Source organism: Aspergillus terreus, genomic scaffold, assembly GCF_000149615.1.
Source record: "Aspergillus terreus NIH2624 scaffold_5 genomic scaffold, whole genome shotgun sequence".
NCBI classification, from domain to species: Eukaryota; Fungi; Ascomycota; class Eurotiomycetes; order Eurotiales; family Aspergillaceae; genus Aspergillus; species Aspergillus terreus.
The window spans coordinates 1821732-1845470 of NT_165928.1; the positions used below are offsets into that span (position 1 = coordinate 1821732).

Consider the following 23739-nt stretch of genomic DNA (forward strand, 5'->3'; position numbering starts at 1 on the left):
ACGACACAAATGGCATGGAATGCCTATAAAGAGGCGACGCTTTCCCATGGTCTTCTTTTCCTCAGATCTTCTTCTTTCTGCCTTCAACAATACGAAGAAAAGCGACATAACTGACTACCTCAGCTTTGTTCTGAGAGTGCTGCCCACCAATCTTTTTCTTACTCAAACATCTTTTTCTCTTCGTTTCCTGATCTTTCTCGCACCGTGGTCCATCTCACTCTGCTCTTTTGTCTCTTTGTCTCTTTCCAGTCTCGTTTTACAATCAGACAGCTGTCAAATTTCGCTCTATCACTACCCTCGCCCTCTAAAACGCCCCTCGTCAGCCGAACAACTGAGCACCAGAGACACTCCGATATATTTTACTTTTTACTAGAAAATCGGAGTTTCTTCAACTCTCAATGGAGCAATCGATCCTGCGCATGGAGACAGAGCTCCAGAAACAGTATGGAAATGAAGACTGGAGCACAACTTTTCGCGCTGGACCGGACTCTATTGGAATTCTCGCCGAATGTATTTTGATTACCTCAAGACCAATGGTCATAGGTATTGAGCTAAAGGGCCCTGGGCTTAAGTGCGTCTAGTATTTTCCAATGGCAGATACGCCCGCTGTTCTGAGCGTAGTAAGCTGACTGCTATACAGGTATACAACACTCTCTGCGAATGTGAGCCACTGTGCAGCCGTTGGCACACATACATTCAGAAAGACTGCGAGGAATATGAAAATCTTGGCTCATTTAACAAATGAACTCTCGCAACCGAATGGGACTGTACGCTATCCTCTTCAATCTACCTGTTGCCAGCTCATTGACACTCAGGGGTCCGAGCAGATTGAGAAAATGTTGAAGTTCTGTGAGGTTGGTCAGTCTCAAGCAAGGGACAGGCTGCTGTCTAAGTATATTTCGAGAGGCGAGAAGATTGTTGCGAACTGTACAGACCTCATTGGAGAGGTCAGCGCCTTGTTTGATGATTGGTGCAACATGACAGCAGCCCTTTATCATGCTTTGCAAGACACGCTGGGTATGTCTCTTTCATCAAGTGTCGACACCTATGATCATAACTTTACTAACACAGAAATTTGTCCCCTATATAGGCCAGAAGCGGAGGCAGGAGCAGCATGTAATCGACGAGATTAAAAAAAACGAAGTTGACAAGAAATTGAAGGAAGGTCAGAGAGAAAAGGAAGAGGCTAGGACAAATGAGCGAGCGAAACGCATGCAAGAGACTCGCGAGATGAAGGATACGTACGAAAAGTATGCCGGAATTGTAGGTAAGTAAGTGGACCAATTCCCCAGAGCCAGCTTGAATAACAGTAGTCGCAGCCAGCGGCAGCATCTTGGCGGAAGGAGGCTTAACTGCTGTAGTTGCGTCTGCATCGGCAGTTACCACAGGAGTCGGACTTGCAGTTGCTGGTGCGGCTGCCTACATACACTACAGAATCCTCAGGGCAGACCTCGCGAGTATGGAGGAAGCTCAAGAACGAAGAAATCAGGAGATCCGTGAGCTTGAGGAGTCAAAAGCAATCCTTGAGCAGACACTGGCACACCTAAGTGCAGAATCAAAGTCAATTGTGCGTTTGTCTTGGTCTGATCACTTCTTAGGATGTCACTAATTATTCTGTCTTTTAGGACGAAGTCAAACACATTGTGCAATTGTCTTTCAGGAAGGTGACTGAGCTACAACAGCTAGTCAGGAAGTTCATGCAATTCCTTCTCGATATCAATTCCATTATCAAATACACAGTGGAGCACAGTACACTCGTATACGATTTTGTCAAGGATAAAGAGGACTTGATCGATCCCGGGATCAAGATGGTATTGCTCATTCAGTCCCAGGGCCCTTATTATGTTTTAAACTGACATCCCGTTAGGAGTTGCTGGAGAACGCTTTTGACATGAAGACAAGATTCATATTTGCCTCAAAAGCGTCAAACGTTTACAACGCCGTCTCCAGCCAGTTCATCCTGCCAACTTTGAACAAGCTACCGGAATTGGGTCTCCTGAACCAGGCTACGGAACGCGAGGTTATGACAAAAATGGAAGAGCTGCATGATCTGAGGTGTAGAGTCTGTACAGAAACCACATCTCTAACTCAGAAGGTCAGTCTCTCATAGCTCTCTTCAAAACGAATATCGAGCTCACAGGTCGATAGATGCATGCAGAACTTAAGGAAAGCCTGGCAGAGGTAACCAGGGCCTCTGCTAGAGTCTTCGAGGATATAGCGTCCGGTGATCACGACGGTCCTGGAGAGGGGCCTCGGTGACGCGTTCAAACTGTCGGATCCGGTTATGTTTTGATTTCTACTTGTCGTAGTCGTGGGAGATAGTGGGCTACAGATAGGTTGAGCCACGAACTTGGGCTCCAATGGCGGTCATGCAAACAGAACTTTTCGGTGTCCTCCTTATGCTCGAGGCTTTCTTTATTTGCTTAATAAAGTACCACACCCTATGGAGCAAACGAACAATGATGGGTTACAGCTGAGCGGGCGTCAACAATTTACCCACCGGGTCCCAAAACTCTGCCACCGCCCTTGAGTCCCTCCGAGCCGTAGCCGTCTCTAGTAAGCAGTCCCACCTCGCCTTTGGGGGGTTGGTCTCCCACACCTCAACGATAATTCCCACCTTAACAACAAATTTGAAGCCTTTTAATCAATTTTTCACCACCACTATGATGAATTCCTATTCTAAAGTGTCGAAACGTATCTACGAAGCCTGCGAAGTCGCTAAACGTGTCTAAAATTCTAATTTAAAAGCGTTGTCGTGTTACTTTCAGGTCCCCTATCAGCAGCTTCGGGTATATTTATAAGGACGAGCAACTCGCTCTACATGAAAAACCGCTGACAAAGTCTTTACTGATATACAAGAAAGGGTTTTGATTAAATAGATACTTCAGCGCAATTCCCTAAATAGTACATCTATGCCAGAAATAATTTAAAGCTTTGTAGATCAGATTTTACGATAAAATACAGAAGACAATGAATGAGGGTAGATTTAGGAGCCCAGGTGATTGGGCAGGTCAGGAAAGAAGATGACGTTTAGTCAGGAACTTCCAGGTTCATGAGGCAGGCATCTACTCTACTATACCACCATATCCTTAGCTGTAATGGCTACGGGATAGGGGGCACCCGGCACCATAGGTAGAGAGAAGAGAGGTTAATTTCTTAACTACTGGGCAAATCTCTTAGTGAGATATACTCCGTAGACAATCTGGGCCCCACCAAACATGTAAACTAACCCGAAAAAGATAATAGGCATTCTCCCCCCGCTTCAATAGTAAATTTTCTTTTAGGTATATAAACACTACTAAGTCTACTGTTAGAAGCGAAATAATAAGCTTATTTAGACAGGCAATAAGATGGAAGATATAATCTAAATACACAGATGCAACTTGCTAGTACAGAAGTTTTGAATAAAGGTCTTTCTGTATAAAACAAAATATAGTTTTTCGGATCTCGTCTAGGATGTGCATATATCTTTGTAATCCTCTAAACTACTCTTGGGCATAACACCCGCCCTCCAACAGTGCACCCATTCCGAATCCATTGCGCCGCCTCGAACAACTCGTCCACATTCAGTGTTCCAATCCCGCTCTCCACCAAGAATCGCCAGAGCTTCATCCGTAGATACTTCGGCCACCCGGGTATACCCCAGAATCGGGACACCAATCCCCTTGCCGCGGCCGTGTCGATCATCGTCTTCATGGTCTCTTTCTGGCGTCTGCTTGGGCCCCAGGGCCAGATGATCCCAGCAGCTTTCCTTAACGATGCGCTTGCGTAGTATGAGTTGTTGGCGGTGAAGCTGGCGTTGTCTGCAAGTTGATCCAGTGGGGCATCAAAGAACACGTCCCTGTATTCGGCGTCGGCATTGACCAGCTCAAATGGAGTATTCCCAGTGCCCACTACTATGATCGGCCGCCAGGCCAGCCCACCGCCGGTCCTATTCCAGTATGATAGCCAGCCACCGGCACGCAGGGGCTCTAGTTGATCCATCACCACGGGCCACGAAGTATGTCCGTCGGTCTTGACGTCAATAAGCAGTGTCAGGCTGGCGTTGGGACGGGCCTCGAAAACTCCGGACCTGGGGACGGAAAAGTTGGCGCCATCGTTGATGCGGGTAAGGATTGTGGTCAGGGGCCAGATATAGAGAGACTGTAGAGTGCGGTCGGCTGATAAGGACGAGGCTCGGTGGCCTACCAGCAGGTCATTGGACGTTTTATCTAGCCAGACATCTGCCTCTACCCCCACACAACCAGCGGAAAGCGCGTCAAACAGTGGCACCTTGCGCCAGTAGTCGTTATGTGAATGGCACTGGACGGGTGTGACGCCCTGGCTAAAGTCCTTGGGCCAAGGGGAGAGCGCTGTAATGGAATCGGATGGCGTTTTCCAGCTCTCTCGTATCCGCTGCAGCCCGTTCGCATGCACAGGAGGGATGAGCCTGTCGGCAAGGACCATGTCCAGGAAGAACCATGCACTAAGTAGTGACCAGATCAGTGGATGGGAACCTGGAAGGTGAAGTGGATACATACAGTACAACCATGCCTCCACAGAGGGTGGCTGGGAGAAGGCAGAGAGACCTCCCTGGAAGTAACACTCTTCTTAATAGCCTGGATGGTGCCATATGTGACTGGGTACCCTCACGCCTGCTATCAAGGCAGACGGATTAGGGTTGTATTGCTCAGAGGTATTTGTTGGCTTGCTAGATACCAGGAGAGTCTGCTGGCTTTATAGTTGAAAAAAGTTGTCCAAGTGAAATGTATGGGGCGCTGGATCAGTCATCTTGCATAGCCTACCAAACCTAGATATACCGGGCAATGCCATGTCAGTTCGGTCTCGACTTTACCTACTTCCTCTGGCGAGCACTGAGAAGGAAAAGTCGGAACCTTACGCAGCTGCCTGGTTTCCTGACTTGCCGCAGAATATGCTGCCTGCAGGGATTACAGAGTAGGAGGCGCGAATTCTTGACCCACATAATCAATGCATGGGATGGGTTTTCTCATCCAACCCAGCTTTTCAACCGCGATCCACTTGGTAGCACAGCGCTTCTCACGTTGGGTAGAACACTTCCAGTGAGAGTAGTGCCTTGAGTGTTGGTGTTTCACAGCATCTTACAGCGTCGTGGCTTTCAACTTCCTGTCCTGTTGCTCTAAGATACACATTACATTGGTAGTCAAGCAACAAGCCTAATTGAATGATATCCTAAGGGTTACGTGCCGCTCTGGAGATCAGGCCCATTCCTCACTTGCCTGGCGGTTAGACATACGATTCGTAGAAATGATCATGTTCCGGAACATGGTTTGATATTCAAAGACTGCTTAAGAAGTTCAACATCCTTCAATGAGTGACAATAGTTGGGATGCTGCAGCACCACTACAGTTACTTTATCAGCTAGCTCTTCATCCACGCTGTCTCCCCAGAAAACGCAACTATCTGCTTGACAGACACAACTGTCTCGCGACAGATGAAGTCTACTTAGCAATGCAGTTCAACTGGCTGCCCTGGTACTCGCATTCTGTGTGATCATGGTTAGATACTAACTCATATAAGATGCGAAGTTGTAGTGACACGATACTTACTGCCAGAGATAACCTTCGAATCGTCGCTAGGACCGCTGTAGTACTTGCAACTGGAGCCCTCCTTGTGACTGCAGTTGTTGGGACAGTTGCAAGCATAGTCTGCACGAAATATTAATACTATGTCTTTGGTGCTGCATGATCAGAGGGAACCAACAAGGCGAGGTAGCAATTTGAATTGCGTCTACATCGCGCGGAACCTCCACAGCAGCTCCAATGACCTGGTTGGCAGCGAGGAGCGCCATAGCAGAAAGGAGGGCGGTAGTGAAATGCATCTTGGAGAGGGTTTCCGAATGGACTTTCAAGTAATGGTTAAGAGTAACGGCGTAATGGTTAAGAGTGATGGAGAAAGATTCTGGGAAAGGGAATTCTTCAGCCTTCTTATATGTGTTGTCTTTCTGATTTATTATCAGTGGGGAAGTCGTTGAGCCTGTATAGATATTTACTCCTTCTTTCTTAGATCCACCTAGAGCATAGAACAGAACCAACAATTACCCAACGTATGATTCTCCTCCATTCGAAACCGATTTAGAGGGAGAAGGAAGAAGAAGAAGAAGGGGGGATAGAAAATACCTCATCTCACCACCTACCTCACAACACAGTCATCATGCATATCTATTGCGTTGTCTATAACACCATTCCAAGGATCGCCAACATTCCCACGTATACTCTGACTCGCGCTCTAAAACTCCGAGAGTAGTACTATGTCCCGGGACTTGTTTAGACTGGGGCATCGTGCTACGGAGCTGGGATGGCCCTGAGACATTCTAGGTCTACTGCGTTGTCTATAACACCCTTCCAAGTATCACCAACATTCCTTCGCTTACTCTGACCCGCGCTCTGAAACCCTGGGTCTAGTACTATAGCCCTAGACTAGGTGTGATTGTCGCAACGAGCTACCTAGTTAGGATAGTGCTTGAAGCTTTTCTAGGTTCTGCTTCCTGATCTCGTATGTAGTATGTGGAAGTCGGAAGTCGGAAGTCGGCGTATATACGCAACAGGCTAGTGCTTAGCTATTGCATCCTTGTGCGGAATGTTTGTACCCGGACGTTAGAATTCTAGTTGGCGAGGGTCGCTGGCGTTGCACTAGTTCGCAAGGAATTGTACTTTTTATCAGCAATTGCTCTCTTTTCCGCTTCCTACGCTGTGATATACGTATAAATACTTTGATTGTCATGCGAGGAGCCGTAGTTATCTTATCGAGAGCCTAAATAAGCACTGGCTTTATAAAGCATAATCTAACAAGCTTTTTGGCGCATGATTAAAACGGTCACATATAGTTCCTAAGGCTACACTATACTAATTTAGTAAGAAAGATCACTTCCCCTGTTCTGACGTAAGCTCTACGGCCCTGGGACTCGCACTTCCCATCTAGGCTGTTACCTAGTTGGATATAGTGCCTCGTTTAATCGTGCTTGACACTTCTCTAGGTTCCGCTTTTTGGCCCCAGCGCACGATGTAACATTGTGGAAGTTCGATGTCGATCATGCATGACTATTATTAATATCAAACTGTAACGTTTTCCACAATCGAGCCGCGCCTACAACCGAGCCGCGCCCTTTCCACCAAAACTCCTACTTCCTAAATTCAACGCGTCTTTTCTCATCACCACAATTTAATATGCATCTTTCTAAAGAATCGCGCATTCAGATGGCTATTTCAGCTTATCAGAAAGGCCAGGTTAAATCAATTAAACGCGCTGTGGCCCTTTTTGCTGTCCCCGAAAGCACTGTACGCGACCGGCTTCATGGTGCTAAATCACGGTCGGAAACACGCGCCAATGGTCATAAACTGACCGAATTCGAAGAGGAATTACTTCTAAAGCGATTATTAGATGCAGATACGCGAGGATTTCCAATTCGACCCGAATTTCTACGTGGAATGGCCCAGGTTTTACTTCGCAGTCGTTTACAAGACCCTACCGCAGCTATCGGAACTAACTGGCCTTATAACTTTGTTAAACGCCATCCTCAGCTCCGTACGCGATATACAAGGCGTATTACCTATCAGCGCGCAAAGCAGGAAGATCCAAAGGTTATAGGCCCGTGGTTTGAGACCGTACGAGCGACTATTCAAGAACACGGCATACATGAAGACGATATCTGGAATTTCGACGAAACTGGCTTTGCAATGGGAGTCTGCTCTACTTCAAAAGTGATTACTGCAGTAGAGCGAAGCGAGCGACCGCGCAGAGTTATTCAGGGGCAATCGTGAATGGGTTACAATCATCGAAACAATCGGGTCAAGAGGCGTATATCTACCGCCAGTCATTATATTAAAGGCAAGCGTTCAACAGGCTGCCTGGTTCCAAGAACCTAAGCTGCCTCGCGACTGGTGGATTTCTACTAGTCAGAATGGCTGGACGACTGATGAAATAGGCCTTCTCTGGCTGAAAAATGTCTTTGAACCGCTTTCTAAGCGCTATATGACTGGTGCAAAGCGCTTGCTTATTCTTGACGGCCATAGTAGTCATTTGACTGCTGAATTCGATGATTTCTGCAAGCAGAATGCAATAATATGTCTCTGCATGCCTGCCCATACTTCACATCTTCTTCAACCGCTTGATGTGGGCGTTTTTGGCCCGCTTAAAGAGGCGTACGGAAAGCTCCTTGAAGACCTTATGGCTGCTGGCAACAACCATATTGATAAAGAAGACTTCCTATCGCTATATCCGGACGCCCACAAGCAAATCTTTACTTCGGCCAATATCTGCAGCGGCTTTAGAGGAGCAGGGCTTAAGCCGCTTGATCCAGAGCATGTTCTTTCCAAGCTTACCTTTCAACTGCGTACGCCTACAACACCACTAGTTGAAGGCTCAGTTTCCTCTGCTTTTCAGACTCCGCAGAATACTCGCCAGCTGAATCGAAAGGTTCGAAGCCTGCAGAATAGCCTTAATAGAAAGCGGCAGCTTTCTAGCAGTCCTATTGCGCATATTCAACATCTGGAGAAAGCAGCGCAAATGGCGATGCAAACTACCCTTCTTTTGCAGCAAGAAATTAGGGCTATACGCGCTGAAAATGGACGACAACGTCAAAAAAAAGCAAGAAGACGTGCTGAGATAGGTAATGACCGCCTTCTTAATGTGCAGGAAGGTGAAAACCGCGTTCAGCAGCTTGATACGCAGCTTAATGAGCAGCCTGCGGAATCTACTCTAGCGCCTCGTCGACGAGCTCCGCAGCGCTGTAGTGGGTGTGGAACAATCGGGACATACAATTCGAAATTGCCCTAGTAGATGGCTATAATTTCATGTATTTAGTTAGTTAGATTTAATGGCGTTGGTGGTTGAAAAGCCTTAGGAAATAGGAGTTTTGGTGGAAAGGGCGCGGCTCGGTTGTAGGCGCGGCTCGATTGTGGAAAACGTTATACTATCTCTCCTATGGGTCACCCACTCCACTTATTGCAAACGATTTACCCTCCACTGCCACCACCAACAATAGCAAGGATCCGTTATTAGCTGATAGTTGGAGTATACAAAAGGGCAAGGATCATTGCCGGTATCATAATAGTCTTATTCAGTTTGTTCTAGGAATCCTTGTCGATAACCAGACGGAGGTTGAGGGGAACTGTCAGACTGCACTGACGGCTGCCTTGCGCTTTGCATCCTAGTATGTTTCTAAAGAATTGTTCTGTTGGTTTCTTACATGCATTAAGGGTCCGCTCACCCGATTTTCCGATCCGAGCCGAGCCTGATGAGATCTTACCTGTGAGATTGGAAGGTGCCTGCCCAGGTATCACAACAGGAGACTAATGCATACAGTAGAGACTTTCAGGTGCGGGATTTAGTATTCCAGGGTGGTTAAGACGTCGCTGGTATAGCGCTAGTTCACAAAGGATCCTACCATTCACCAGTATGTCCCAACATCTCACCTCCAACGCCTAGAGCATGAACTAAAAGCAATTCCGGTTGATCAGCTACCTCCAGCGGTGGTGTCTATTCTCCGTAGTGGCGGAGTTAGTCCTTTACACTTCCGAGATTCTCAGTCATCTGCGCGAATCCAGGCATGTCTTATGGCTGATATGGGTATAAATACTTTGATTGACCTGCCAGGAGTTGTGATTGTCTTCTCCAGAGGCTACAACAAACACCGAATTCCCAAGCTCAATCCAAGAATCTTCTTATACAAAAACAATCTCAAACAAATTCTTGTCTCTCAATCATGCGTTCAATCTTCCTTGCGGTGCTGGGCCTGATGGCAACCTCGTCACTCGCGGCCCCCAGGGTTGCCGCTCAGGAGGGCATCAGTGCTTTCGACGCCATGGCCAAGCTGAAATCCGCACCTCTGGGATATGTCCACATCGCGGACGATGGTGTGGCACGAGCTTACGACGAAAACGAATCCGTCATTGACTATGTCCCCTTGACCAATGACCAGCTCAAGCATCTGCTTCAAAACCTTCCAGAAGCATGGAAGAAGGAAGAGGATCATTTGCACGCTGTCTTCGATGCCGTCGACGGACGCGAAGTTACGGATGAAAAACAATTGCTTGACCCTCCTGCTGAGCTTCGAAAACCCATGAATCATCAGGCACCTCAGTCGAAGCGCGAAGCCAACCCTCTCGAGCAGGCCGACTACTACTGCCTAGGCCAAGCTTGCGTCACTGATTATGCTTGCCAGTTCTTGGGCTGCCGGGCTTGTGCGCATATTGACGCTGTCGTACCAGGAGGAGGAAACGGAGGTATTTGTGTTTAGTGAAAGGATCTTTTTTGTTGCCCTCGCACCTTGCCGTCTTCCTGTTTCGGCCAGTGCTTCCCACAGTTGTTTCCTTGTCTTATTCCTCCATGAACGATAGCCTATACACGTCCTAGTGCAATCCTGTCTCCATTCTTCCCTCATCTTTTTGTCGAAGCCTTCTTCAGATTGTTGAGATTAAAAAAAGGCTTATATCCGCGATAAATCTTCTGTGCCTGGGGCGTACAGTATGTACTCAATGGTTAGAGCGGTACAATACATACGTACTCACCAATCAGCCACCGGTAAATGGAACTGCCTGATGAGGTCACGCGTATGTCTATTAAGTAAGGTAGGCAGAGTAGCTTAAAGGCCCCTTTATACCCCCTTGTCAGGGCAGGTGACCACTGGTCATCACGTCAGAATTTCCTTTAAGTATCAGCTACCCCTCACCACATCTCAGAGGAATCTTTATCTCCTTTCAACTACGCCCTCTCTATTATACAGTACAATCAAGAGATTCGCCATATCACCCGAACCGATCACTTGAATCATGTCTTGCATAGTAAGTGTATTTCTGACAGCTCGCATCTGTCCAGTACTGACATTGCTGCAGAAAGACGAAGACACATCGAAGATCTTCCCGACCCTCAAACACTCGCCATCGTTTGAAGGCTTCACCCATCTTGCTAGCGACGGAGTGTACCGCAGTTTTAGCTCGAGTGGCGAGGTGGTAGATTACAAGCAATTAAGCCCAGCAGAAATTGCAATGATGCTGGAGTTCTTCGAAAAACATATGCACTCGGAGAGTCTTCAGGAGTCTAAGAAGAAATTTGAGGGTGTGGATGGCAGAAACGTGACCGACTTGGAGCAACTGCTTCATCCGGGACCGGAACTTCGTCCAGTGAGATTTAGAGAGTGAAGACCATACAATTGACTTCTATCTGCCGGTCCCGTCCTTGTTTCTACGTCTAGTTAATGGTTCGGGTGGTTCGGGCCGTTGCACGAGAACTTCTGCCGATGTACTGTACTAGATCTAAATAGTATAAAAGGAAGAAGCATACTATTCGATCAGATATTGATCTAGACAACTTTATAGATTTAAGCTTTTCGGATTGTGATAAGTTAAAAATTCGCAGGGCACGGGGGCAGGCTAAAGGGAAAAATTTGTTCAGTGGCTTGCGTATCTGCTGGGCTGAGATGCGTTGTCTATTTAGAACTCCGTGGATGGGCCAAATACCACCTTGTCGGTTCTCTGGATGCGTCTGGCGGTGGGTGAAATTGCTAGGATTCCTTGAAATTGATCTCTGAAGAGGCCTGCCTATAGGCAGCGGCTCTCAACGCTCACTTCGTCCTATTTCAACAAGATCCTTCGCGAGCTCGAGCGCCATTGCAACATTTGCACGCTCACTGATACCCTTCAGTTGCTTGATGATCCATTGGCGATCTTGATCACTGATAGCAGGAGATTTACCGACGGTATACAGATTCCAGATCAGCATATACCCACCCGACACGTTGGGTTCCTGGGGTATATCCGCATCAGGGACCGAGACGAGCCCTAGACCCTGTGGAACACTGGCCAGGATGTCCGCGCTTCGTCTTGAAATAACCTGCATGGTATACCGGAGCTTTGACTGAAGCTTCAGCTGGTCCGCAGCGGGACGAGCCGACTCCTCGGTCAGGATCTTGTTTATAAGCCAGCATACAATCTCGCAAACGATAATCTCCACCGTTCGACAGTTATTCCAAAGCCTTATTGCCCAGGATGTCTTGTATAGGTCATATTGGCCATTGCAAGAAACGAAAGTCGCGCTCCCACGGAGTTCCCTGGTAGTTATGTACGGTTCTTGCAGAGCAAGCATATGATGAACATGTTGAAAATCACTCTGAATCGCGATCGCTTCTTCTAGGAAGTCCGTCCAGGATCTGGGTGTCTCTAGAAACTTGTCCTGATGCTTCTTTGCGACGCTCGCGAAAAGGGTTGCGCACCGCGTGGCGAGGATGCCGGCTAACCATGATGCATCCAAACGGTCGGTATATTTGGTCGCCTCTTCCTGCAGCTCCTGCAATTCGGCCGGAAACGGCTGCACGGTCTGGATACAAGCCGTTGCCATATCGGCGCGCACCTGGTTGAACATCAGGATGGCAGGCCTACGGGCGAATTGCGATTTGCCGCGGGCAACCACCAACGCGGCCGCTCCTTTGACATGTCGAACCCAAGACTCAAAGTTGGAGATGTGCTCGAAGACTCCCAGCGAGATCACCGCCATCAAGGTGCTGTCTTTGACGGACTCCGCGGGGGATGCTAACGCCTGGTTCACATGGCGGATCGCCTCTGAGTATTTGGCGCGCGCACAAACCCTTAGCTCAGGCTGGCGGGAGGCTAAGGCGGCGAGGCCCACGGCCGCTATACTGGCCACGAAGGCCGGGTGCTCTGCATCGGCCGAATAGACCATCGGGATATAGGTCAGATACCCGCGTGACGGGGCGCGACCCCCCGCGACAAAGTCCCGGAGGAAGTAACTCACGCCGATCTCCTCGAGACTGGGGTGTAGGCCTCGGGTAGGTGGAATCAGTGGGGTAGCCCTGGTCGAGACCCTGCTCGTTTCTCGGGCCTTACGGGAACGTTGGATGGTGTGGTTTGTCTGGTCACGGAAGATCAAGTCCCATTCGTCGCGGTATCCGCGGCATATTTCGCGCGTGCGAATGCATTGACCACACTGGGGAACCTCCTTGTCACACTGTGGCACCGTGTTAGTGCCAAGGTCACTAGAATAGTCGTCAGTCAGGAAAGACCTACGCGTCGTTTCACGACTCGGCAATTGTCGCAACTTCTGGATGTTCTTGGGCGAGATGCCTGGAGTTTCGGCATGATGAAGCATCCGTTGACAAGGAGATCAAAGATGACGATGAGACTACGAAGAGAAAATGGAGGCTAGAGGCTGGTGTCTGAAGATGACTGCACCTCGAGCGTGTCGACGTGAGCTGAAGCTACACGGAGCCCTGGGCCCAAATGAGCCCCAACGGCCCCCACCTGCTAAGCTTCAAAGCTGCGCCCTGCGGGCCGCCCCTCTCTATCTGGAGGACTCTGGGTGGCTACTGATCCCGACATGCTGCCGTGCACGCTAGTCTTGTTGGGGTAATTCAGATGTTGGACTAGTCAGCATACCTTCACCTGTACAAGCGATTTTCCTAGTGAGAGATTCCACTGCGGTTTCGTCGCTGGACGGCAAGACTGACTATATCTCGGCCTTAGTCGCCCAGTAAGTAAGAGTGTTGGGACTGTTCGAGCGGCCAAAGTAGAGCTACCAAGGCGGGTGCGGCATCATTAGACAACAGGCCATGGCCACCATGGCTGGGGGTTTGAACGTCACATTATTCGCAGTATGTAGGAAAGAGCTGGCTGTCGGCCACCCCCATTATTTATAGCCGCCCAGGTGATGTGTCTAGTACCTACCCACTAGTAGTAGATATCTGGCATCTCTCAACATGTCCCCTGCCATTGGCCGAGCATCTTACCTGCCCGAAAAGTACTAGCGCTGGGTGCCGAACCACTTTAAGCTCAGTTCAATGAGCTTGAATCTCACAGTGGCTGTGGCTGTGGAGTATACGTACGGAGAACAGGCTTATCCTCTTGCGGTAATCTAGAAGCTGGGCCACTCACCATCTCAATACCAGTAGGGCTGTGGTCTCCCTGACTTCGACGTCGAGTTTACCATGTTCCACTCCCAAGGACATAAAAGGGAGCAGCTGTTCCCTGGTCCGATGGTCATATCAAGCAGTGTTGTGTCTCCTATACCATACTTGTCCATCGACTAATTCTTCTCCTTTTTCTTCTTCTTCCTCTACTACTACTACCACCACCGCTATAGCACTGCCATGGGGAAGATCACCTACCGCGACGGCATTGCAATCCTCCAGCTCATCATATTCCCCATCATCCTCGTTGCCGCCATTTTCATCTGGAAGCGATCAGGCTGGAGGGTGGGCGCCAAGATCTGGCGATTTCCGGTTATCCTCTCGCTCATTCGAATTGCTGGCAGTATTTGTTCGTTGCTCTCGATCAATAACAACTCGTACAACATCGAAGTGGCGGAGGCAGTATGTCAGCTGATCGGTCTCGCCCCTTTGCTGCTAACCTTTATCGGACTGCTGCGTCAAATGTAAGCAGACAACCACGGAAGTTTCCTCGTCTCACCAACCCCAAGACTAACCGTTGTGCTTTTAGTGATGTGGAGGAGAAAATGCCGCCAAGGCCGATGAAATTAGTCACGCTAATCACTATCATCGGCCTTATTCTCGGTATCACTGGCGTCAGTATCAGTGGTTATCCACCTGGGAGCATCACCAAGGCCGCCATGGGCGTCTTCCTCGCCGTCTTCGTTCTGATCCTCGTCCTGAGTGTCTGGTTATTCTTGGGACTCCGCGGCTCACTGCGACAGTTCCAGAAGAAACTCTTTCTCGCCATTGTCCTGTCAACTCCCTTCTTGGTGGTCCGGCTGATCTACTCGGCCCTCGGCGATTACACGACTCTGGATAGGTTCTCCCTGTACGGAGATCCAACCGTCTATCTGTGCATGGCGGTGCTGGAAGAAATCATCGCCTTGGCAATCACCATGGTCTTGAGTATAATGGCGGTCTTGGAGCCGGATTTTGTCAAACTCATCCCTTCATCCAGGGAGGATCCGGAACAGAAGCCCGAGGAGGTGGACTTCTAATTCCAGGGAAATGGAAGAAAGAAAAAGATAGTCTTTCATCAAATAGGGAAGGAAGATAGATATAGCTACTTACAGTGCGAATTTATGTTTATATAATATATCCTGTTATGGTGGAGACTACTTCTATTTCAAACAATGATTGCCGCCTAGGAAACGAATCATAATAAGTTCCCTGCATCACCACACTATAGTCAGCCATCGGTGAGCATCTGTCTGGCAGGTTACTGATACTTACCAATCACCAGCGTGGAGGCCAAATGGGAAGTTAAGCAGTCTTCTTTCGTTGTATCTAAGGGACCAGGAGCTGCTGATGAGCGCAATCGTTCACAAGGGATGTTGGTATGATCTATATGGCTGGTTACTACATAGCCGATGGAGCTGGTTGAATATCATACTCAGACTCTATGCTGCGTCAGAACAGTATTAAGAGATTCCTTAACGGAAAGAGTAGCAACATATAAATAGAGCCTATTCGACCCTTTGTCTCCTGAATGATAATATTCTAACCCGGACACTAAAGCACACCAGCTTGTCGTGCTTCCCGAAGCAAATGTGGCAATGGTAGTGGATGCACCGTTGGAGGACAGAAGAGACGCTGGTGCTCCAGCAATGGTGAGAGATGGCCTTAATATCATTTTTGTCGCTATGGGATTCCTATTACTTGACTCCAACTCTTCCTCAGATGACGCCGCTGCTGAATGGTGCAAGGCTACTGACACGTGCCCAGCATGAAGGACGCTAGAAGTCCATCGAGTTGTGTCCACTCTTGATATTCCGACTTCTTAGGGGAAGCCAAATTTATGTTAGGGAAGTTGTAACGCTCATTAGTTTAAGTCGTCTGTTTAAACTTTCCAATCCGCCATCTTAGAACCAAGACATATTTTAGAAGTTCGAAGTATTCTTGTACAACTTATTCCTTTAAACGATTCACAATCATGCCCTAGCATTGAAAGAAAAAAAAATACATACAACAGCAGGGATTCGCTGGTGGTCACCCACCCAACTACTAACCTGCCGGCGTGTGGCTTAAGTACGGCTGAGCGGACGGGAAGCCCTGTTTTCCACACCCTATGGTCGTATGTATCTGGTGTTTTTTAGAAGGCAAATATATAGGTAGGTACCTTTCTGGTATGGTGCTGTGCTGTTATGATGACATACATGGTTTGATATTCTGCCTCAGGCGCCAAGGCGGTGAGCCAACCCGTCTTCCGCCAGCTGCCCTCAGCTTCCCTCTCCGCTCAACCTGTTCATCTCCATCCCCTCAATTGTATCTCCGTTTTCAAGATGGAACTGGCCTCCCGACAGACGTCGAGGCTGCTCCGGCATGTCTCCAATCCCTCCCACCGCCTCATTCAACCCTCTCGCTTTCCCGCCTTCACACCCGCTCTGAACCGCGTTCGCCGACGACATGTTTCCACATCACCGCGGAGGCTTGCTCCCGAATCGTCACTTCTGAACTTCGGTTCAGGCTCCCAATCTGCCGGCGTGCCGACGACGTACTTTTCGAACCGCTCCCCGCTTCCCATGAACACCGTCATCCGCTTCGTCCCTCAGCAGACCGCATGGATTGTCGAGCGCATGGGCAAGTTCCACCGCATTCTGGAGCCCGGCCTGGCCATCTTGATTCCTTTCCTGGATCGGATCGCCTACGTCAAGAGTCTGAAGGAGTCCGCTATCGAGATACCCAGTCAGAACGCCATCACGGCCGACAACGTCACGCTGGAGCTGGACGGAGTGCTATATACCCGGGTGTTTGATGCGTACAAGGCCAGGTGAGACTCCCTTAGGCAACTTACGGTAGGAAGACCCTGCTGACGACATCAGCTACGGAGTGGAAGACGCCGAATACGCGATCTCGCAGCTGGCGCAGACGACGATGCGCTCGGAGATCGGCCAGCTCACGCTCGACCACGTGCTGAAGGAGCGCGCCACGCTCAACACCAACATCACGCAGGCGATCAACGAGGCCGCGCAGGACTGGGGCGTCGTGTGCTTGCGCTACGAGATCCGCGATATCCACGCCCCGGACGGCGTCGTGGCCGCCATGCACCGCCAGGTGACGGCGGAGCGGTCGAAGCGCGCCGAGATCCTGGAGTCCGAGGGTCAGCGCCAGAGCGCCATCAACATCGCCGAGGGACGCAAGCAGTCCGTCATCCTGGCCTCGGAGGCTCTCCGCGCGGAGAACATCAACCGGGCGGCTGGTGAGGCCGAGGCGATCCTTCTCAAGGCCCAGGCGACGGCGCGCGGTATCGAGGCTGTCGCGCGTGCGATTGAGGCCAACGGCGAGAACGCGCATGGCGCGCTGAGCTTGAGCGTGGCGGAGAAGTATGTCGATGCTTTCTCCAACCTCGCCAAGGAGGGTACAGCCGTTGTTGTCCCGGGGAATGTAGGGGATATCAGCGGGATGATCTCCAGCGCGATGGCGGTGTATGGTAAGGTGAACGAGAGCCAGGCTCGGGCTATCGCTGCGAAGACCCTGGGCGTGCAGGAGCCGACGAAGACGGGGTCTGAGAAGCCTGAGACCTCTGGAGATGGCGAGGCTGAGCCGGAGAAGTCAGAGGTGGCGGAGAGCGTGCTGGAGAGCTTCGATCAAGCGAGCCAGCCGAAGCGGTGAGACGATCACCTAGTACTTGTATCTCTTTTGTCTTTATTACCCGACTCCGGTCCTGATCTTACGAACCGTCGGATGTTCCATCCGCTACGCATGTATCTCTATCTTGTGGCTTATCTCGGCTCTGTCTTAGCATGTTGCAGCCTCGTTCGAAGTGCATCCAGGAAAAGCCGGAATGAAGTTGGTGCTGTATCTGGGGGATTAACATTGTACAGTAAACTATGATAGTACTAATACGGTGCCATGTGCCTAAGCCTGAGGGACGAGCGCTTCCTCATCCCTCCCGTCCTCCTGACGCAAGACCTTGATAGTAAACTCGAAAGTTAGCTGCCCCGTCGGGAATCTCCAAGTATTATACCCCTGCCGCAGCTTGCGAACCGCAACTACGAGCGCTCCAAACACAAACAGCGCATGAACAAAACTACCGCAATTAGCACAGCCCCCACACCAGGCATAGAGACAGACAGAGAGAGGCATAGAGGAGAACATACGCAACCACCAGCCCAACCGCAAGCCCAACCCTCAATAAGACATCCACAACCACCGGCCTACACCGCTCCACGATGACACCCGACGGACAAGCAGGACGATACCCCAACTCCTCGAACCCGAATATCGTGGTCGTGACCCCAAACAAGCCAATCATGACGTCAATGACGAACGCAAAGAACGCAAAGGGCCCTTCGGGGTGGTTGCGGTGCCGGGCGATGTTCAGCGCCAGGCTGAAGGCGGAGACGATGCTCTGTCTTTCTGTTAGAAGCTGCTTTATGAGGGAAGTTGGGGGAGAGGGAGGGGATACCAGGTTGAAGACGAGATTGGCGCATACGCTGGTTGCCCAGTCGAGACTGGGGGACGATTTGATCCAGATGCTGGTTGGGAGGGTGTAGAGGAAGCTGAGGGCGGACATGAAGATTGGGAGGATTAGGGCTGGACTTCGGGGGGAGGTAGAGGGTGCTGGGAGAGGGGAAGGAGGGAGGAGAGGGGTCGTTTCAGAGGTGGTTTCCATTGTGGTGTCCATTGTGAGGGTGGTTGGATTAGGGAGAGATGGAGGTAGAGGAGGTTTATGTTGTGTTTTGTTTTGTTGGTTGCAGGATGAAGCTAAACTAGCGCCCACGGTGTCTGCCTTGCCTACCTGCTGCCTACCAAATGGCCATTCCACTACTAAAAGGGATAAGACACCTGGCCTCTAGTGGTATATAAGGTGTATTGTGGTTGTGATCGTAGTAGTCCTACAAGCTCAATAGGAAGCGTGTTGTACGTGAGAAGACCGAGCGCATTTCGGTCCTGGATTATGGTATATTAAACTATTTTCAGAAATAAACAGATAATCATGCATCCACCGGCCGTATCACAAGCCACAAGCCATGTCGAATATCCGTCTCTTCACTCGCCTCACTGCTTTGCCCCAACCCATCCCTCCACTGAGCCGGGTCATTCCTCTTCTTCAGCGCCGCATTGAACCGCGTCAACTTAGACTTGGACGTCCACGGCAGAATATCAAGCTCCAACGCCGCAATCCACGGCTGCAAGATCTCAACCTGACGCTGCTCCACTACCATCCCAGCATCACGCGCCCCCTCCGCTGCAGCCCCCGTCTCCAACAACCGCTGCAACAGCGGATTCTGCCGACTAACCTTCCCATTGGAATCCAGAATGGGGATATTAGCCATGTACGCCAGCGCATCAAGCTTGGCAATCTCGACCTTCAGCCCGCGCGGGCCAAACGTCTCGCGGTTCGCCTGCCGGAGGTACGAGTCCGCGCGACTCTTGGAGACGCCCTGGCTGCCGAGACTGGCCAGCCCGCTGACCGCGGAGCCGATCCAGCGCAGCGGGAAGAGAATCGGCACCGACTGGAGGATGCCGCCGGTCGCGTCGAGGACCTGCAATGGCGGGCTCCCGGATATAACCTTGTTCAGGTGGTCCAGGAAGGAGAAGAAGGAGTCGCGTGGGAGATTGTAGGTGGTTAGGATGGGGGCGTAGGCCCGTAGAAAGGGGGAGTCAGATGAGGAGCTGATCGCGGGGATTGCGATCGGCTTGTGTTCTAGGGATTGGGATTGTGGTCCTGATGTGGTGGGTGGATGTGTTTCTTGGGTGGTTGGTGCGGAGGGTGTAGTTGTAGCAGTGATGGTGTATGGCGGTGGATCCGCACTGTCTGAGGTGTCGGATGCGACGACGCGGTCTGACAGCGTAGTATGGTGGCTGTCAGGCGACGTGCCCAGATTTTCGAATGGTGTCTGTGACTTTTCGCCGGCCATGATGTTGTCTGGGTAGAAGACTAGAATGATGCTGATGCGGCGGGAGTTATAAATGTGAGCGGAGGCCGCAGCGGAGTAGATAAGATAAGCTCAGCCACAGCTGAACTACACAGCCTCTATCCATACTCGAACGGACATTAGATCATGGTCTAGATGCTGTACTATTCTGATAGTATTGCTTGTTATATGCTCATTCACTCATTGACGCTCGCTACTATCGTCCAGGGTATCTCAAATTGGACATGTAACATCACCGCCATGAGAAGATTTCGCTTCTCGACCTCAGGCCGGACCCAGGAGATCAAACATTCCGCTGACTTGGGCCATGCCGTCGGCGCAGGCAACGTATCGCCGGGGTAATCGAGCTCACGCTCGTAAATCATAACCAACCAACCAACAACACCCTGCCTAATCCATGCGACGGCGCACCTCCCGATCCTGGGTATTAATATTCGACCCACGAATAGCATCCATGACGAGCTCGCGTAGCTGAGCCTGCGTCGCCTCGCTGTTAAAATCCTCCCGCGCCGCCAACTCATCAATGCGGCGCTTAAACTCCGGGTCCACCTCGTCCGCCCCAGCGTTCGCCTCCTGCTCCGACACAGTCCCCAAGTTAACCTTGATGTTAGGCGGCAGCGGCGGCGGCGGGTTCAGCGCGGCGTCGGCGCCCGTGTCCGGCTGCTCGGGCAGCCCCATGACCTGGCGCAGGTACGCCGCGACGGCCGGGAACGAGCCGTCGGCCTCGATGGACTCGAGCGCGGTGAAGCCCTCATCGTTCTTGCGGGCGACGTCGACGCCCAGCTCCTCGACCAGACACTTTGCGATGTCGACGGACTCGGTCACGAACAGACAGGTCTCGCCGTCTTCGTCGAGGAGGTTCACGTCGGCGTGGAAATCGCGCACCAGCGCGCGCAGCAGGTCGATGTGGCCGTAGGACGCGGCAGCGTGCAGCAGCGAGTAGCCGTGTTCGTCCTGGTTGGAGGCGATGGAGGGATCGGCGCGCAGCAGGGTCAGCACGGCGGTGGGGTTGTCGGCTGCAAGAATGTACGGGTTGGGTTGAGTCATGGTGTCTGAGTCATAGTTAGAGGGTGTCAAAGAGGAGCTAGAGCCAAGAGGGCGCACCGGCAGGAATCGAGGCGGAATCAAGTTGATTGACTGCGACGATAGGATGGAAGCTTGGGGTTTAATAGTGGGCGGGATGGTGGCGCAGGCGGAGAGAAGAAATTCTGCCGGCCCCGCATCGATAAGGCTCTCAGTCATTTCCATCGCGTTGTTTCCTTCTGACTCACGTTGCAGGCGTTGCGGTCATTGAGCTTTAAAAGCGGGTCCTTATTTTTTTCTTCTTTCTTCTTCCTCTTTACGCACTCTCTCATCTTGACCACTCCAGTAATACAAAGATGGTTCGACAGGACCCAACGGAGGTCGGCGACTTGATCGCCGCCCTCGAAACCGCCAGCAAGCGCACTAAACGCGAGGGCAAAAAGACCTTTTCCTGCAAGAAATCTACCTTCCCCGTGGCGGGATCCGATCACATCAGCGTCGATTCGTGGCGGTTCATGGATTGGGAGTACAAGCGAAGCGATCTGCCAACCTACGCCCGCGGACTGTTCACCACTATACGAAAGGACGGCACGCCCGAGATCGCAGTACGCGGGTACGACAAGTTCTTCAACGTCGACGAAGTGAACGCTACGAAGTGGAGGAACATTGAGAACAACACACGCGGACCGTACGAGCTGAGCGTCAAGGAGAACGGATGTATCATTTTCATTTCGGGGCTGGAGGACGACACGCTCTTGGTGTGCAGTAAGCACTCAACGGGCGTGCGCAGTGACGCGGCGGTCAGCCATGCGCAGGCGGGTGAGCAGTGGGTGGAGCGTCACCTCGCGGCGACGGGCCGATCTGTCAAGGACCTGGCGCGCGAGCTGCGGAGCATGAATGCGACGGCGGTGGGGGAGCTGTGCGATGACCAGTTCGAGGAACACGTCCTGGCGTACGACGAGAATGCCGCGGGTATCTATCTCCACGGGCTGAACTACAACGTCCCCTACTTTGCGACATGTTCGGGCGCCGAGGTGCATGCGTTTGCCGACAAGTGGGGGTTCAAGAAGGCCAAATACGTCGTGTACGAGGACCTGGACGCGGTCAAAAAGTTCCTGGAGCAGTGTGCCGAGACCGGGTCGTGGGATGGGCGCGAGACGGAGGGCTTCGTGGTCCGCTGCCAGATGAACCAGGGGGGCGTGGGCCCGTACATGGACTGGTTCTTCAAGTACAAGTTCGAAGAGCCGTACCTGATGTATCGCCAGTGGCGCGAGTGCACCAAGGCCGTCATTTCTGGCAAGGTGCCCAACATCAAGAAGCACAAGAAGATCACGGAGGAGTATCTGCAGTATGCGCGCCGGCAGTTCGCGCAGAACCCCGGTCTCGCCAAGCAGTACCAGCAGAATCATGGGATTATCGCGCTGCGGGAAGGATTCCTCCGCGAGAGAGGACTGAAGGGGTCTGAGATCATCGCTATGGCGACGGAAAACGAAGTGACCCGGGACGTGATTCTCTGTCCGATTGCGTCTCTTGGCTGCGGAAAGACGACGGTGGCGCTGGCGCTGACGAAGCTGTTCGGATGGGGCCACATCCAGAACGACAACATCCCCAAGCAGAAGAACAAACCGAAGAAGTTCGCCCTGGACATCACCATGCAGCTGGCAGACAAGCCGGTGGTGATTGCGGACCGGAACAACCACATGAGACGCGAGCGACAGCAGCTCATGGACGACATCTTCCCGGTCATTCCCGCCGCTCGATTCGTTGCCCTCCAGTACGTTCACGAGCCGAAGGGCGTGTTGCTTCCTGGCATTCGAGAGGTGACCAGGAAGCGGGTTTTGGACCGCGGCGATAATCACCAGACGATTCGCGCGGGCAGCAAGGACTCGTCGGAGATCATTGGCATTATGGAAGGCTTCCTCAATCGGTTCGAGGCAGTGGACACTGACCGCGAGCCGGACAAGAGCTTCGACGAGGTCATCGATCTCGACGTCGCGGCGTCTTCTCGCGAGAATCTCGAAAAGGTCGTGACCGCGCTGCACTCGTTCTACCCGGAGGTGGTCAAACAGGTACCCTCGGCTCAGGAGCTCGACGACGCGATCGAATGGGCCATGTCTGAATACGAGGTGCAACTCGACCTTAGCCACCAGTACAGTTCCAAGCAGAACCAGAAGCAGAAGAACAAAGGCAACAAGGACCATGGCGGGCCTCCGCAGGCCCCGCCTAGCCCGGAGGTTCTGGCAAAGAACATTGAATATTTCTGCATCTCTCTACCGGCCGCCGAGGTGTCCTCCGTCCTTCACTCTTTGTTTCCCCCCTCGACAGCCCCGGAAAAGGCGCGTCTGTATCACCAGCTGGTCAACTCGCGCCGCGTCCAGCCCACCTTCCACGTCACTCTCATCCACCGCGCCTCGAAGAAAGACCAGCCGGAGGTGTGGGAGCAATACGTCCGCCTGTACATCGAGAAGATGCACCAGAAGCCTGAGTCCGATCCCACGGTGACACCCGTGTTGGCGCCGGCGCGGGTGCGTCTGGAGCGTCTTGTCTGGGACGACCGGCTGATGACATTCGTCGCGCGCATCATGCCGCCAGAGGACCAGGACCAGGCCGACTGGCCCTGCGCGAACGCCCTCCCGCATGTCACCGTTGGCACGGTGTCTCCGGACGTCAAGCCAAAGGAGAGCAACGACCTGCTCCAGCGGTGGTTGGAAAACGGATCCGGCGCGGACAAAGGAATCTGGGAGGCGGAGATCCCAGGCGTCAAGGTGGTGTCCGGGTCTGTGGGACTGGTGATGAGTCGGCGGTGATTACGAATGATGAATGCGATGATAAAGTGAAATAGACGCCTTAATGACAAGATCCATAGTCTAAGATATA

The 23739-nt window shown here is 51.6% G+C and overlaps 10 protein-coding genes across 10 annotated transcripts; 7 read left to right on the forward strand and 3 right to left on the reverse strand.

Annotated features, from left to right (window-relative positions):
• Positions 1-398: 398 nt before the first annotated feature.
• ATEG_04191 (uncharacterized protein) lies at positions 399-1856 on the forward strand (the record flags this gene model as incomplete). The annotated part of the gene is made up of 5 exons (XM_001213369.1): positions 399-571; positions 641-854; positions 1072-1267; positions 1362-1567; positions 1626-1856. The coding sequence occupies 5 exons, from the start codon at positions 399-401 to the stop codon at positions 1854-1856; spliced, it is 1020 nt and encodes a 339-aa protein (XP_001213369.1).
• A 1508-nt stretch (positions 1857-3364) lies between these two features.
• Positions 3365-4612, reverse strand: ATEG_04192 (uncharacterized protein; the record flags this gene model as incomplete). Its single annotated transcript, XM_001213370.1, has 3 exons — positions 3365-3416; positions 3524-4465; positions 4521-4612. The coding sequence occupies 3 exons, from the start codon at positions 4610-4612 to the stop codon at positions 3365-3367; spliced, it is 1086 nt and encodes a 361-aa protein (XP_001213370.1).
• Positions 4613-7989: 3377 nt separating this feature from the next.
• On the forward strand, positions 7990-8793 carry ATEG_04193 (uncharacterized protein; the record flags this gene model as incomplete). Its single annotated transcript, XM_001213371.1, has 1 exon — positions 7990-8793. One exon carries the CDS (start codon positions 7990-7992, stop codon positions 8791-8793), a length of 804 nt encoding a protein of 267 aa, XP_001213371.1.
• A 928-nt stretch (positions 8794-9721) lies between these two features.
• On the forward strand, positions 9722-10355 carry ATEG_04194 (uncharacterized protein; the record flags this gene model as incomplete). Its single annotated transcript, XM_001213372.1, has 2 exons — positions 9722-10027; positions 10149-10355. The coding sequence occupies 2 exons, from the start codon at positions 9722-9724 to the stop codon at positions 10353-10355; spliced, it is 513 nt and encodes a 170-aa protein (XP_001213372.1).
• A 432-nt stretch (positions 10356-10787) lies between these two features.
• Positions 10788-11156, forward strand: ATEG_04195 (uncharacterized protein; the record flags this gene model as incomplete). The annotated part of the gene is made up of 1 exon (XM_001213373.1): positions 10788-11156. One exon carries the CDS (start codon positions 10788-10790, stop codon positions 11154-11156), a length of 369 nt encoding a protein of 122 aa, XP_001213373.1.
• Positions 11157-11571: 415 nt separating this feature from the next.
• ATEG_04196 (Zn(II)2Cys6 transcription factor) lies at positions 11572-13109 on the reverse strand (the record flags this gene model as incomplete). The annotated part of the gene is made up of 2 exons (XM_001213374.1): positions 11572-12978; positions 13038-13109. 2 exons carry the CDS (start codon positions 13107-13109, stop codon positions 11572-11574), a joined length of 1479 nt encoding a protein of 492 aa, XP_001213374.1.
• Positions 13110-14116: 1007 nt separating this feature from the next.
• ATEG_04197 (uncharacterized protein) lies at positions 14117-14955 on the forward strand (the record flags this gene model as incomplete). The annotated part of the gene is made up of 2 exons (XM_001213375.1): positions 14117-14400; positions 14466-14955. The coding sequence occupies 2 exons, from the start codon at positions 14117-14119 to the stop codon at positions 14953-14955; spliced, it is 774 nt and encodes a 257-aa protein (XP_001213375.1).
• A 1284-nt stretch (positions 14956-16239) lies between these two features.
• ATEG_04198 (SPFH domain-containing protein) lies at positions 16240-17569 on the forward strand (the record flags this gene model as incomplete). The annotated part of the gene is made up of 2 exons (XM_001213376.1): positions 16240-16727; positions 16780-17569. 2 exons carry the CDS (start codon positions 16240-16242, stop codon positions 17567-17569), a joined length of 1278 nt encoding a protein of 425 aa, XP_001213376.1.
• A 1325-nt stretch (positions 17570-18894) lies between these two features.
• On the reverse strand, positions 18895-20886 carry ATEG_04199 (ankyrin repeat protein; the record flags this gene model as incomplete). The annotated part of the gene is made up of 2 exons (XM_001213377.1): positions 18895-19800; positions 20251-20886. 2 exons carry the CDS (start codon positions 20884-20886, stop codon positions 18895-18897), a joined length of 1542 nt encoding a protein of 513 aa, XP_001213377.1.
• Positions 20887-21218: 332 nt separating this feature from the next.
• On the forward strand, positions 21219-23669 carry ATEG_04200 (tRNA ligase; the record flags this gene model as incomplete). The annotated part of the gene is made up of 1 exon (XM_001213378.1): positions 21219-23669. The coding sequence occupies one exon, from the start codon at positions 21219-21221 to the stop codon at positions 23667-23669; it is 2451 nt and encodes an 816-aa protein (XP_001213378.1).
• Between the last annotated feature and the right edge of the window lie 70 nt (positions 23670-23739).